This window comes from Tasmannia lanceolata, unplaced genomic scaffold (assembly GCF_043159265.1).
Source record: "Tasmannia lanceolata isolate RefF3 unplaced genomic scaffold, GAP_Taslan_0.1 ptg000019l, whole genome shotgun sequence".
NCBI lineage: Eukaryota > Viridiplantae > Streptophyta > Magnoliopsida > Canellales > Winteraceae > Tasmannia > Tasmannia lanceolata.
The window spans coordinates 25,015,787-25,032,217 of record NW_027518696.1 but is presented as its reverse complement, the minus strand read 5'-3'; the positions used below and the strand labels follow the sequence as shown (position 1 = coordinate 25,032,217).

Below are 16,431 nucleotides of genomic sequence, written 5' to 3'. Positions count from 1 at the left end.
AATTGTTCAAACCAGAAACCAGCATTGTTCTTAGGGTGATAATTTATACTCTCTTTTTTGTAATACTTATAGAAATCTAGTGATATAAGATATAAGAGACTATTTCCATAGAAAATGTTCTTCATAGTATATAATCTGAATAGGATCAACCGCAATGTTTCATTGATTTCTCAATGCGGAGAATGAAATTGAAATTCAATTTGTTCTAATTATTCACAATTCACATAACATAGGTCAAAATCCCCAAGGTCTCAGTTTCTAAGGCCACAATAATCTGATCTTGGGTTTGTTGGGAATCTGAGAAAGAAACAAAGCCCAAAGAATCCGAGATCAGTCAGAGAGTTCTTTTTCTAAGACATATCGATTATCAAATCTCATCCTCTAATTACACTAATCCTTGTTTTAGAGTTTCTAAAGACATAGCGATCATCCAAGAACATAGTTCTTACATTGATCTGCGTTCTTTGATTCCAAAACTAGGTGTCCTTCGCCTCCCACACAAAAATCCTCTCTTGGGGATGTAGAAAACGTGTTTAGGATTTAATTAAACTTCTCAGACTCCCAAACTTTATATTTATAGGCTTTTTTAAAGAAGCCCTAATCCAATATAATTCTCTTAGACAAAAACGCTCTTCAATTAGAGGGGGACAAATTCTGTAAGTGAAGGTATTTTTGGGTATTTACAGGGAGGAAAGAAAATTACCAGGATTACAACCGATTGATCGAAACTTGCAAACTACAATCCTTCCCTTTCTTGTTCAATCAAGACCGTACACCAGACTAATAAGCCACCCACCCCCCCTCCAAAAAAAAAAAACACACAGATTCATACTCACTAGGAAACCTACATTAAAAAGATGAGTCTCACCGAGGGAGAAACATGAGACTTATCCCAAGAGTGACAAATGCCAAAACCAAATTGCATGGTGCGCATTTTGGGTATTGGCTTCTGTGAGAGCTCCAGAATTACTCGTTTGGGGCAATTGAAACAAGGGTGTTTTGCAAAAGGAAGCTCTTGATTCTGAAAAGGCATATTATGGCCCGAAGCATGAACCACAACATGGATTGAGGGGACTGAATGGAGTGGAAGATATTTGGGCCTCGATTAGTTCAAGTTTGATTGTGGAATGCTTGACGTACTGATGACGTTCTTTGGACCCAGCCCTGATATGTTCGTCTCCTTAGAAGAATCTTCAACAAAGGTGGTGCAGTAGTGATCGTGGAGTGCCGGTCTTTTTCCGTAGAATCTACAACAAAGGTAGTGCAATAGTGATCAAGGAGAGTATTCTTTTTCTCCCTACTCCAATTGCATTGCTGCGATCACCTTATAAAAGTCAAGAAAAATCAGAGTCAAGGGCGTGGGGCTCAGGTATTGCAGTCCGGGTGGAAAGGGTCAATGGTGGTATAGAGACAGAGAGGAGGAGAGAGTAGCAAATTGATATATTATATTGGAGTTTTTATATGGTAGTGCAGGGATTGCCGTACAATACTTAAAAAAAAATACTGGACTTACTATACTGGCTTAAACCATATAAAAACATCTTAAAAAGTGCACTAGATACTCAAAATGAATCAAGTATATGAGTTTAAATATCCTGTGAGCCCTTAATACTCCCCTGTTTTTCAAAAAGTAATGTACGAACACATTATAGGATGATCCAATCCGTCCATGTGATGGGCTCCAACGTAAATAGGTTGTGCCCAAAAACCCATTTCCATATCATGATCCCAATGCTCGGATCTATAGAGGAACTACATATTATGGAAACCTCTATAAATCAGAGGGCTAGGATCATCCTATGGAAATGATTTTTGGGGCACAATCTATTTACGTTGTCTTCCAACATATGGACGCTTTACGTTGTGTTCCATGATATTTGGATTTTCGGAGTGCACCCCCCCCCCACCGAAAAAAAAAAAAAATGCAACATGAAAGAAACGTATCTTCGATAGGCTCTCAGCTCCCTAATTAGTACATAACATCCAGTCGACAAGGCATCTAGAAGCCACGTGGCACCTCAATGCTTAATCAGCCATCACTCCTGATTTCCTTGGACAGTATAGTGTGCCAGTTCCAATCACACCATCGTCATGCAACTAATGGGCAATATAGCGTACCAGTACCAATCATGCCTTTCGCATGCAATGCTTGGATATCCCTTTTGCACTGCCGTGGACACCTATGCAAACGATTGCTCCAGCGTCACTCCACTTTCACCCCACAAGTCACAAAACCTCTGTCTATAAAGGGGAAATCCTCACTGCTACACCGGGTAATACCCATAAACTAAAGCTCCTTCCTTGGTGCTTAACTTCATATGTTACCTTTACTGGCTTGAGTGTCGAAGAGTTTCCCAGGAGTTACAACTTTGGGCATTCCTAACCTTCTTTTGCTTGCAGATAGCCCTATTGGCCGTTCCTCTGCCCCCGCCAGACCCGATGAAGGCCCTTCATTGACTCTACCTGGATTCGAGCAGCAACACTAAGATATCAAAATAAAGAACTGATAATTGATGAAGATAGGTCACAATTCATGTAAGGAATATTGTATCTATAGACGTGTTATCAATCTGAAGTTTGTACTTGGATTCAATGCTTGGGACTGTGAGTTATATGTGCAAGCTAAATGAGACTTGATTCAGTCCCAAATACAAAAAATAAACCACCTATAGGCTTTCTATCATCTATACAACCAGCACAGTCGGCATCCAAGAAGGCATGGGATTGCTAAAGGAGAATGCAAAATTTAATTGTTCCTTTCAGATGTATCGTAAGATTAGTTTCATAGAAGCCCATTAACCAATGACCGATCTGTGTACGTAGAAGCTAGAAGACCTTGTTCATAGCAAAAGCCATATCAGGTCAGAAAAGACCCTTGGAGTACCTCAATGTCTAGCAAAAATTGTAGGGGTCCATTGTACTTTATAGCAGACTCTTCACAATGATGATGTAGTCGTTGACTAGTATAAATGGTTAATAATGTGGACAATTTCTGTTTGTGAAATTGGTTCTTGGTGGAGATGATGGGAAATGTAAATGAGATGCTTCAAGGTGCATAATCAATTTCCATAAGATGATATTCACCCCACACCAAATCTGTGCAAGGGGGTCCACAAATTTGCCTCCAAGATACAATGAAGCTTGGTTCTAAACCAATTTTGCTTGATGAAGTTTTGTACTAACGGCACCAAACCGAGAATCACCCTTAGATTTGACAAATATGTGAGACCCAAGTGTTTGTTTCTCTAAAATAACAAACATGAAATACAAGGTGACAACCCAAGAGGGGAGTGAATTGGCTAATTAAAAATTTGGGGCTTAATTAATTGGATTACTAAAATCAATTTACCAATTAAGCCTTAACATCTTTATCCCTTGATCATTCAAAAAAGATATTAAGAGATAGGATTTAGATGTTACTTTAAATATGCATTCACTAACCCTTGTTCAATTAAAACATAGACATAAGTTGGGTTAGAGATTACCAATCACCATAATGTGCAAATGAGAAGGAGAAGAAGAAAGCATCCACAATGCATACGATTTATAGTGGTTCGGTCACAACTTGACCTACTCTACTCTTCCAAGTTTTCCTCCTTGGGATTCCTCACTAACCAATAAGATTCTTCAAAGGGCGAATCTCAAAGCCTTACACCAACTCCTTCTTCAAAGCGATCACACCCTTTTCTGCACGAAGCCTTTCCGATCACACCTTCCTCGTACATTTGATTTACCTTTCTTTCAAGGCCAAATCAGAGACCCTCAACCATAGAATGAAGAAATAAAAAGAAAGAAACTCTCAATGCCTCTTGATAGGCTGATTACAACATTTACAGCTCACAAACTCACCAAGGAATATATACAAATATAAAGCCTATGGAGATGGGATTTGTTTTTGCAATATAAAAGTTTAGGTTCAAGAAGATGGGATTTGATCTTGCAAAAGGTTATGTAGAAAGGTTTTTGATAGTGTATATATAGCCCACAAGGAAATATGACCGTTTGGGGGTAAAACTGTAATTTACAGGGTTGAAAAAGTCAACCTGCGAAAGCCCCAACGGATCTATTTTCCAGTCGCAGTGGTCGACCGAGGCATGGCGGTCGCCCTCCCTTATCGGGCACTTCTTTTAAAATTCAAAATTCATACCGGCACGGTCAACCGGCCCAATGACGGTCGCCCGACGAGGGCTTACTGTTTGAATTAAATTTTAACACTATCACGGTCGACCGGCCACACCATATTGGATTGTTTCTGTTTGAAATAGAAACGTATCCGCGGTCGCCCGGCTTGCCCCGGTCGAGTGGCCCGATAGAATTCGAGATGACCTAAATTTTCAGGTTCCATCTCGCAGTCGCCCGGTCGACCGAACCTGAGTGAAATTCCATTTTAACTTTAAAATGCAGGGGTTTTTGGGCTATGGTCTTTGAGCTTTAGTCCAAGGTTTTCAAACATATTTTTGGGTGTGTTGATGGTTTTCAAAGATGTAAAATGTTAAGTATAAAAACTATTTTGAAAACCTTTCGAAGGTGCATTTTATATAAAATCAAGAGGACTCCAAATACATTCTAAAAATAAGAACCTTGAGTCTTCTTGGAATGTCTTGGCTCCTTTGAACTTTCTTGGACTTCTTCGGCTTGGGTGAACATCTTGACTTTGTTTTGGCTGTTGTGACATCCTCCAATCTTCATTGCATGTTGTGAGGTGCATGAGGTGTCACCAATGACTTGTTCAACATCAAGCTTCTTCTTGACACTTGCTTAGGAAACTTGTGGGATCTTCTTCATGATGAGCTTCTTTACTTGAACATCTTCAAATGAGGATGTCTTCACTGTAGGTGCAAGCTGTTGGTTCCTTTGATCCTTGATCCACAAGTCATGTGTTGTGAAGAGTTGTGTAATGGCGATTATGACATGAAAGTTCTGTATACAATACAACATCTCAAAGCAACACATTAGTCTGTCAATGCTAATCAATTTGTGTTTGCTAGCATCAAAACAAGAAGGTAAGGTGAATGATTGAACCCATGTGCACCCTTGGGCTTACAAAATACTTGCCAGATTTTCTAAAACACAAGTAGAAAAACGCTTTGTAGGGGAAACTACAAGAGATAATCAAGAGACTAAAAGTTCTATCGCTTTCTCAAAATTGAGTATATATATATTTTTTAATCTGGACGTTTTCATTCTCTATTTATAGATAACTTGAACTTCAAGAAGAAACACCTTTTGGAAATATCCCTTCAAAAGTTCAAACCCATGTCCCTTTGATTTTCTCTTTTCACTTCTTGAATGGTCATGAACCTTCATGAAGTCTCCTTTGGACATTGAACTTTCCATCTTGACTCTCGGAAGCATAGGTCACGAATCAATTCGAAAAACCCAAGAGAAACACCCATTCGTTTTCTCTCCAACGGATAGTTTTTCATGCCAACCAGCATGCCCCGGTCAACCGGATCATTCTCTCTTTGTCAAAACATTTTGAAAAAACTTTTTCAACCTTTACTTTGACTCTAAAAACATGATTTTGAAAATCAAAATCCAACAATTTCATCCACGTAGATGAAGAGAAGGTTAATATCGCAAGGTGGTTGTTAGATAAAGAGCGATATATCCATCTGCAAGCCAAAGAAGCTAAACAAATGGAGAATTGGAGATATGTGCTCAAAGTAATGCCAAGCTTGGAGTGCCTTCTTGAGGCCATAAAGAGCCTTGCGTATTGGAGATGGATGCGAAGAAAATTGAAGATCGAAAGATCTCAGTAACTAGGACATGTACAATCTGGAGAAAACAAAGATCAAAGCACAAAGCCTTGATACCACTTGTTGAAACAAAGATTAGAACAACAAGCAAAAGCAAAAACCCTCAAATACAAAAAAGACAAAGTAGATTAGACCCAGCAAAATGGGACCCGTACCCGCGGGTACATCCGGCCTGCAGGGGTACGTACCAATTTCAATACCCGAGAAAAAAATACCCGCACCCAACCCTTACCAGTGAGCCGCGGGTGGGTCTGGGTCGGGCGTTGGTGCCCGCGGGTTACCCGCCATTTGGTTTTCAACTTTTTATTCTTAAGGCCTAAACACAAAACACTAAAAAATAGACTATGTGGGTGGGCCAACAAAACAAGTCAAAGCAATCCGATCATGTGACTGGTATCTTTGGTTGTACCAAAACAAACATTTGTTAAAGTAAATGAAAAATTGTATGATGAATTGGCTTATAAACATGTACTCATCATCCCATCCTTGATATTTGATCCAACAGCAGCTGACTTGTTAAGAAGCTGCTATTGGATTAAATATCAAGGCTTGTACATCCATTGTACCACCTTTATGTGTTCATACACCCATTCATCAAATAATTTATTTTCGTAAATATATATATATATATATATATATATATATATATAAAATTTCTTCTTTAAATTTGCCGGGTTACCCGCGGGTATACCCGTACCTGCCCGGGTGGGTTCCGGGTTCATGAAAGGCTACCCGTACCCGTGCCGGTATTTCTTACCCGTACCCGCCGGTACCCGTACCCTCCCGGGTTACCCGTTTGCCAAGTCTAAAGTAGATGGAGAGAGAGAGAGAGAGAATTCTCTTTTAATGTATTAGTCAAGGCACAAATCCATACACAACACCACTCACATTTTTCTCTTGTATCTGCTACTACTCACATGTTTGTATTGCCTCCTTTTATAAAGTAAGAAGAAAATTCCCTAAGCAACCAGGAATCCAAAATAACCACTAATAGTCATTTTTAATTCTAACTTCACATTAGACACGTTTTCCCCTTCTTCATTATTCAATCCTTGGCATAGTGAACTAGCTCTCCACATATGAAACAATCACCTTTCTTTTTCTTGAAGTTCTTGGTGGTTTTCTTGAATTTACCACCTTTCTTATGTTTTGATTTCTGTTTACTATCTAACTTAGACTCTGTGAGATTGGCCTTAGATACGTAATCTAAGTTTTTATGGGACTTGTTCCTAGTGAGGTTTTCTTCTTCAGTTCTCAAATAACCAAAGAGATCTTGAAATGACATCATTTATGTCATGTAAAAGGGTGTTCTGATATTTCTCCCATGACGGGGGTAACTTATCAATGATAGCAGCTACTTGAAATTCTTTATGTAGTTTAATCCCCTTAGAAAGGATTTCAGCCACTATCAATTGAATTTCATTCGCTTGATCCATTATGGATCTCCCATCCACTACCATAAATAGGAAATACTTTCCTATGACATGTTTCTTAGATCCCATAGCCTCTACTAGGTATTTCTTCTCTAAGGTTTCCCAAAGGTCTTTAACAGTTTCATTACCACAGTATCCATCAGACAATTTGTTACTTAAAGCATTCAAAATGTGTCTCGGCCCTACACATATAATCATCCATTTATCAGTAACATCAGATCTAGCAGGGTCATTTTATTCTTCTAACTATACCAGAAAATGCATACTCAAGTTCTAGCGTTGCAAGGAAAAATCTCAATTTTTCTTGTCATCTTTTAAAATCAAATCCATCAAATTTCTCAAGCCTTTCAACATGAGTCGAAGCTATGACTTTATAATCGGAATATCCCTCTGATAAAAATCAGAATACTTGTCTCAAGAATGTTGTTACGGATATAAGGAAATTCAGATGATACCTTTTTAAGATGAATCCGATGATAAACAATGATATGTAAAATCTGCAAGATCTGATATAAGAAATGGTGCAACAAGTGATCTGTAGAAATAAAACAGTAATAAAAAATGGTTAGAGAAACTTATCAGTGAGTTGAGGCACAAATCTTCAGTCGTTATCCTTGAGACAAGTATCGCCCCCACATACGATGAATCGCCGTGCAAATTGGGTCTCTTGGCGTATGTCTCCAGGATACAACAACTCCTCTCCAGGGGGTGTGCACTCACGCTACCCGGATGTTAGTGAACACACCTATGTAGCCTTGATTAGAGATAGAAAAACGACAAAAAACTCTTCAAACAGAAAGAACCAGTAGGTTGAAGAAGAAGAAAACCACAGAGAAAACTTTCTTTTTGCGTGTCTCTCTCTCTCTCTCAACTCAAAAGGACGCCTTAAAAAGACTTCCAAAAGTCATGTACTTTACTCCCTTAATTAAGGGACACATTTTGGAAAAGTTGCCTACTGGGAAGAAAGACAAAACCGCACTTAATGGGCGGTTACAAAACCAAAGCGTTAAAACATTGTGCTAAATAACTTCGAAGTTCCAGGAACGGTGAAGTTATTTTCAGGAACGGGGAAGTTATTTTCAAATACCGACGAAGTTATCCTTCAAGAACCGCATAGTTATTTTTCCAGAACGGCGAAGTTATTTGCCAATAACTTCGAAGTTCCCTGAAGACAAATATGGCTAGTAACAAAAAAATGAAATATAGGGAAACAGGAATATCTTTGAGCGTAAAAACTTAAAGACAAAGAACAGCTGGGTAAATATTATAATTTTGAATTACAATAAGACTTTCTCCTTTCCACACAAAGGAGAAGTTAATAAAAGTCTACAGAGTAGTATAACAACTTGGGATTCTTTCTTTGTGTGTTTGGCATCAAGAGAACAATTTTCTTCTCTTAATTCTCATCTTCTCCCTCCATCCCAATTGGTTTCATTCCAAAATTTAACATATATAAGTCTGTATATGAGCCCGTCTGAGCTTCTCAACTAGTAACAAGGTTTACCCAAGCAAAACCCAATTTTAATATTGGGTTTGGGAAATAGGCTCAAGCCCAGCCCGAGTAACTTAATGGCTCTCAAGAAAATTACATTTATAAGTTGCGATTTGCTAGGAAATTTTGCAGAAAGCCAGTGTGGTTGTTTTCCTGCAAAATTAAGCCCCCAAATGGCTTTGCGCAGAATTGCCTAGCAAATCCCTTACAAACTTCACATTTATAAGAAGTTTTCCATAACATTCTTCTCGTGCACTCTCTTATCATTTTCCTATATGTATAACTAGTACAAAAGACCTATCCTTAATTTTTATGTCAGCTACCATCCACACCCTTGTCTACAAGAAGCTTAGTGATAAGTAGTTGCGTGTTGGCAATAATCTCAGTTCGTTTGAGTTCCAACTTTGCCTTCTTGGCTTCTGTCTCTGCTCTAATCGTCTCCAACTCCCTCATAGTCTCCATTCTCACTTGCTCTGACCTTATCATCACCTCTGCTAACCACTCGACACTCTTGTCCACCCCTAAATCCTCCATTTCTTCTGCCCACTTCTTTCTCTTATTTTTGTTCTTCTTCTTTGTCTTCATCTTTATCATTGATTTTTCTTCTTCTTCTTCTTCTTTGTCCAATTTATCATTGAAAAGTTTCTTTGCATCACACTCTTCCTGTCAAGATAAAGGTTATGAATTTAGTAAACATGGACCCCTAGTTCATAACCCTGGACTTGGTGGCCAAACATATAGTTAGTAAAATGCCGTTTTAAATGGCCCCCCCCCTTTTTTTTTCTTTTTTGGAAAAAAACACATTTTATCAGTTTGCCGTTTAATACTTCGTTCAAAACTTTTACAGGAAAAAATAACTTTGTTCTTTTAAGGAAATAGTTTAAAACACGTTTAAAACATGTTTTAAATGTATTAAAAGCGTTTTTGGCTAACTTTCCAACTTTACCGCTATGTTTTCAAAATGCAAAATTTATACACATTTTTTTCGTATCTTTATTTGTTTGCTTTGTTTTTTTTAACCAATAACGTTTTAAACTCAAAATTTTCCAGTCCACACAACCCCCCCCCCCCCCCCCCCCCACACACACACACACACACACACACACCCCAACTCTAAAACGTTTTTTAAATTATTAAAAGCATTTTTGGCCAACTTTCCAACTTTACCACTATATTTTGTAAGTGCAAAATTTTAAACACTTTTATTTTTTGTATTTCTATTTTTTTTTTTGAGCCAATACCGTATTAATCTTATTTTTCTTCTTCTTCTTTGTCCAATTTATCATTGAAAAGTTTCTTTGCATCACACTCTTCCTGTCAAGATAAAGGTTACGAATTTAGTAAACATGGACCCCTAGTTCATAACCCTGGACTTGGTGGCCAAACATATAGTTAGCAAAATGCCGTTTTAAATGGCCCCTTTTTTTTTCTTTTTTTGAAAAAAACACATTTTATCGGTTTGCCGTTTAATACTTCGTTCAAAACTTTTACAGGAAAAAATAACTTTGTTCTTTTAAGGAAATAGTTTAAAACATGTTTTAAATGTATTAAAAGTGTTTTTGGCCAACTTTCCAACTTTACCGCTATATTTTGTAAATGCAAAATTTATACACATTTTTTTCGTATCTTTATTTGTTTGCTTTTTTTTTTTTAACCAATACCGTTTTAAACTCAAAATTTTCCGGTACACACTCGAGCGCCTCCCCCCCCCCACACCCCATACACACACACACACATACACACCCACACACACCCGAACTCTAAAACGTTTTTTAAATTATTAAAAGCGTTTTTGGCCAACTTTCCAACTTTACCACTATATTTTGTAAGTGCAAAATTTTAAACACTTTTTTTTTGTATTTTTTTTTTTTAACCAATACCGTATTAATCTAGAAATTTTTACCACCCCCCTCCCCCCCCCCCCCCCCCACACACACACATACACACCCACACACACCCGAACTCTAAAACGTTTTTTAAATTATTAAAAGCATTTTTGGCCAACTTTCCAACTTCACCACTATATTTTATAAGTGCAAAATTTTAAACACTTTTTTTTTTGTATTTCTATTTTTTTTGAACCAATACCGTATTAATCTAGAAATTTTTACCACCCCCCCCCCCCTTTTCCGAATTACATTTTGCTAAGTATGGCCAAAAATTGGGTGCATCCAACCACAATTTTGATTCAGCTGACTCAGTGAGTCGACTTGGTGTTATAACCATGGTTTTAAATTTCGGCCGAAACCTGAAATTTCAGATTTCAATTTCGGTGGAGACCGAAACCGAAATTTGGCCAAATTTTGGATTTCGCCCTTTACTAAATTTCGGACCTAAATTTTGGCCATTTCAGTCCGAAATTTCGGAATTTTGGTAATTTCGGTCTGAAATTTCGAGAAAATGTCATTTCAAAAAAGAAGAAAAATTGTTACAAAATTTGGTCCGAAATTTTGGACTTTCTGTTTGAAATTTCGAATTGTAATACCAAATTTCGGATTTCAGTGGGCTCCGAAATTGGTACCAAAAAACCAAAATTTAAAACCTTGGTTATAACTATGGTTCAAAGAGAAGGCACATATATACTGAATTGAAGGGAAGATGACAATTCACACACACCTTGGCCCCAAGTCCACCACCATAATTATTAAGCGACACATTTTGGATTCCCGACGGGGGAGGAGGAGGACGAGCACTGCAAAGGAGCAAGCGATCAAGGCGTGCGAAGAGAGGCCAAGATAGGGCATCGGAACTTGCCACATTGGATCGATAACGCTTGTTCATTGACTCAATCTTGTTCTTGCACTGGGTCTGTGTCCTGGGTGACCGAGTTGAGTTTGCACGAGCCGATACATGGAGAGCAATATCTTCCCAGTCATGGCCCTTGAGCTTGGCACGGTTCCGAAGAATCCACTTGGATTCGTATGCTTCGAGAAGGCTCGAAGCAGCGCCTTCGCTCCATTCGTCCCTTCTCAAACGACCACCACAACCATTTGCCAATGGCATTGTCAAGGAGTCGTCTTCCTTTCTGCTACTACTGTTGTTCTTGAGGGGCGGCTTTTCCATCCCTCCCCATCTAGTTGTATTCAACTATAAGGGAATCAAAGAATGTAAATGGTGGAGAAGAGGAGAGAAGAGGGTGAAGGGAGAAAAAAGCAAGGACGCACTAAAACGCATTGCAATAGTGGCCAACAAAAGTGGTCTACTAGTCATGTGACTGTAACGTTTGATCTTTCTTTTATTTGTTTTATTTTTTCTTTCACGTTTTGTTGGTTCGGTTTGGTTTTGTGGTTGAGTTTGGGTTTGGGCTTTGGCTGTTAGCGTTGATGCGAAGGCAACCCAACGATGTGGTCGGTCACATGGTGCTGCTGCCACGCACTGCTCTCTCTCTCTCTATCTCTCTCTCTCTCTCTCTTAATCACTTCCCACTAAAGCCAGCTTCTTCCGCTCCTTTTTGATAGAGAGCAGATCTCTCTCACTCTCTCCCTCTCTTGCATTTGCCTATTTATCCCTTCTCTTTTGTCTTCCTACTCTCTCCCTCGTATGAATGGTTTCCTTTTGGCCTCTAATAAGAAAATAAATGTTGTGAAAGTTGCGTTGTTCCTACTCTACCAGGTGTTCTGTGGGAAGCAAAATAGGAAAGAGGTGTTTTTAGGGATTTGTAAACCTATTAAATATAAGGTCCTTTTCTAGCCTACAAGATGTGTGTCACACCCCAGCCCCTTTGTGTAGATATTGTCCGGTTCTGGGTCCTCTACCTTTCCCGGTTTTGTTTTCGAGCAGCACTAACTGTGCCCGACCCACTCCGCGGAGCCTGCCCCTTGGAGATGCTGAAAATGCGTCTACACAGGGGCAGGCTCCGCGGAGTGGGTCGGGCACAGTTAGTATTGCTGGAAAACAAAACCGGGAAGGTAGATGACCCAAAACCGGACAATATCTATACAACGGGGCTGGGGCGTGACATAATGGTATCAGAGCGGGACCTCCCATCCAGTATGGTGTGCCAGCGAGGACGCTGGGCCCTAAGGGGGGTGGATTGAAAGATTCCACATCGGAAAGGGAGGAAAAGTTACTGGGCTATTAATGCGGGTGCTTAAGAGGGAAGAAGAAGAGAAATTAGAAATCAATAACACAACTTAGAGAAGAAGAAGAAAATGGGAGCAAAGCTCAACCCAATTGATATTCCATCAATTACATAAGTTAATCAACATCCAAAATCCTCTCTCAAAATAGTTTCTAACTCTTTAAATAAAAGAAAACAAAAGCAAATTCGTTCAAGCTCCTCCACTAGCTAGCTTAGGGACTAACATAACATTAAATGCATAGGAACTCACTAACTTTGACTGTTTTGGGAACCCACAGACACAGTTCACAAAAACTGCCATAACTTTCTACCCTATTGTCTAATTTTCAAGCACAAATACTTGTTGGAAAGATCTCAAAGATACCTACAATTTGTACTCTACCACTTTCCATAATTCTAGCATTTAGAGGTCCGAAAAAGAGATTAAAAAATGGGCCAGCAACATTACTGCAGGATTGCACCTTGGAACTCCACCAAAAAACACTTAGGCTTGACATGGCTGCCATGTTGGCACTACATCATCATCTCCGGGTGAGAAAGAACTAGCCCACGAGTTCTCATCAAGCTCTCCATGATAAGTTGTCAAGTCTTTGACATTGAAAGTTGGATGAGTATTGATACTTCAAGATTCTTCTTCACTTCTTCATGAATCTTTGTCATGGTAGTAGCAAAATCTTCCGCCTTCTTGTTGGACAACGATGGATCGGGAATGGGTGCAAGATCAAGATAGTGTTTTGGAATTTTTCCATAAATCACTTCAAATGGGCTTTTACCGGTAGAACGATTCACAACATAATTATAAGAAAACTCTGCTTGAGGGAGCACCATATCCCATTGCTTGGGCCTCTTTGCCGCCAAACTCCTAAGCAAGTTTCCCAAAGTTCGATTCACCACCTCGGTTTGAGGGTGATAGATGCTACTATAGAGCAAAAGAGAACTAATTCTTTTCCATAAGCATCTCCAAAAATGACTAAGGAATTTAGTATCCCTATCCGAAACAATGGACTTTGGAACACCATGATGCTTAACTACCTCATTGAAATAAATATTAGCAACATAAGAAGCATCCATAGTCTTCTTGCAATGAATGAAATGGACCATTTTAGAGAAGCGATCAACAACTACGAAGATGAAATCATTACCTCTTTGAGTTCTCGGCAAGCCAACCACAAAATCCATACTAACACCTTCCCATGGAGCATTAGGAAGTGGAAGTGGAGTGTAGGTACCGATGTTTTGAGTTTGTCCCTTGCATGTTTGGCATATTTGGCACCTCTTCACATAACGCATCACATCTCGGTAAATGGTCGGCCAAAAATACTTTTCTTTCACTAGCAAAATAGTTTTGTCTCTTCCAAAATGTCCTCCCAAACCTCCTGAATGTACTTCTTTTATAACATGCTCTCTAAGGGAGCATTTTGGAATGCATAAGCGACTCCCCTTAAAGAGAAAATTATCTTGAAGAAGATAATCTTCATGCTTCCCTTCTTTGCAAAGCTTCCAGATTTCACCAAAGTCTTCATCATTTGCATACATGTCTCTAATGGTATCAAACCCTTCAAGTTGCACACTCATGGAATTAAGAAGAGCCACTCTTCTACTAAGAGCATCCGCCGCTTGATTGCACTTTCCGCTTTTATGCTTTAACACAAAAGTATATTCTTGTAAGAAAGAAACCCACTTTGCATGTCTTCGATTTAGGCTTCCTTGATTGTTGATGAGTTTTTCACTAAAGAAGGCAATGGGATGACCTTCTTGGCTAAGTACTCCGCCAATGCCCACATGAGAGGCATCACAATCAACCTCGAACATCTTCTCAAAGTCCGGAAGCAAGCACAGGAGCACTAGACAACTTGCCCTTTATAAGTTGAAAACTCTTTTCGGCCTCCATAGTCCACCTGAACCCATCTTTCTTCATACAATCCATCAAGGGGGCTGATATAGTGCTGAAATTTCTTATGAATCGCCGATAAAATGAGGCCAATCCATGAAAACTCCTCACTTCTTGCAAGCTCTTTGTAGTAGACCATTCTTGGACAACTTTGATCTTCTCATCATCCACTCTAATCCCTGTTGAAGTCAAAACAAAGCCTAGGAAAGCTAGGCTAGTTGTCATGAAAGAACACTTTTTTAGGTTTACATAGAGTTTTTCACCTCTCAAAGTGGTTAGAATAACCTTCAAATGTTCTACATGCTCACTTTTATCATGACTATAAATAAGAATGTCATCAAAATAATCAACAACAAACTTTCCAATGAAAGGGAGAAGGACTTGATTCATTACCCGCATGAAGGTACTTGGAGCATTGGAGAGACCAAATGGCATAACAAGCCACTCATATAAGCCTTCACATGTCTTGAAAGTGATCTTCCATTCATCACCCGGCTTGACTCGAATTTGACGGCAGCCGCTTCGAAGATCAATCTTGGAAAATATCTTTGCACCGGCAAGCATTTCAAACATATCATCAATTCTTGGAATGGGAAACCGGTATTTGATAGTGATCCGATTTATGGCACGACTATCCACACACATACGGCATGTTCCATCTTTCTTTGGAGTAAGTAATGCCGGCACGTCAAAAGGACTCATGCTTTCTTTGCTGTAACCTTTCTTCAACAACTCCATGACTTGCTTATTCAACTCTTCATGCTCTTTAGGACTCATACGGTAGTGAGCCTTGTTGGGAAGATTAGAACCGGAAATCAAATCAATTTGATGTTGAATGTCTCTTAAAGGAGGGAGTCCATTGGGCAACTCATCGGGTGTGACATCCTTAAATTCCTCCAAGAGAGGTTCTAAATCACTAGGCACATTAAAGGACATTCCCAAATCTTTCGCCACTAGCATGTAAATGACACCACTACTCTCACTTTCTCTTGCAAACATTGATGAAGTGAGAAAATTACTACCCTCCTCTTGTAAAGATTTGGGTGTCTTTTCCTCCTTACTAGGCAAAAGAACAATCTCCACTTTTCCCATTCGAAAGGTATATGTATTTTTACGACCATCATGGATAACATTTCTATCATATTGCCATGGCCTTCCTAAGAGTCTGCGACACATCCATAGGGACAACATCACACCAAACTTGATCATGGACACCAAACTTGATCATGGTAATTCTTACCCATAGAAAATGAAACTAAACATCGTTTGGTAACTTTTACCTCATTACCCTTCTTAAACCATGCAATCCGATAGGGCTTTGGATGTGGTTCGGTTTTGAGCTTGAGCTTGTTCACCATGTCATGAGATACGATGTTCTCACAACTCCCACCATCGATCACAATGGTGCAAACCTTATCATGAGATTTGCATCGAGTCTTGAAAATATTGGAACGGAGCCAATCATCATCGGATTCAACCTTTGGTGTAGCAAGTGCTCTTTGGATCACCAAGCTTTCTCCTTCTTCGGGTTCGATTTCTTCATGTTGTATGTCATCTTCCTCATCATATATGGGCTGATTTGAATCATCAATAAAATTATCATCATTTTCTTCATCATCGAAGGCCACTACTTGCCTCTTTGGACAATCTTTAAAACGATGGCCAACTTGAGCACACTTGAAACAAGCATTTGAATTGTTGGGGCGATTGGACTGATTTCCAACTTGATGTGTAGGGGCAGATTTTGTAGAATTTTTGTTGAAATATTCAGACCT

At 39.1% G+C, this 16,431-nt stretch overlaps 1 protein-coding gene across 1 annotated transcript; it reads right to left on the bottom strand.

Moving 5' to 3' along the window:
- Positions 1-8,428: 8,428 nt before the first annotated feature.
- On the bottom strand, positions 8,429-11,971 carry LOC143853416 (sequence-specific DNA binding transcription factor). The gene is made up of 2 exons (XM_077363166.1): positions 11,301-11,971; positions 8,429-9,347 (listed from the first exon to the last, which is right to left on the bottom strand). The coding sequence occupies exons 1-2, from the start codon at positions 11,745-11,747 to the stop codon at positions 9,000-9,002; spliced, it is 795 nt and encodes a 264-aa protein (XP_077219281.1). The 5' UTR covers positions 11,748-11,971; the 3' UTR covers positions 8,429-8,999.
- Positions 11,972-16,431: the final 4,460 nt, after the last annotated feature.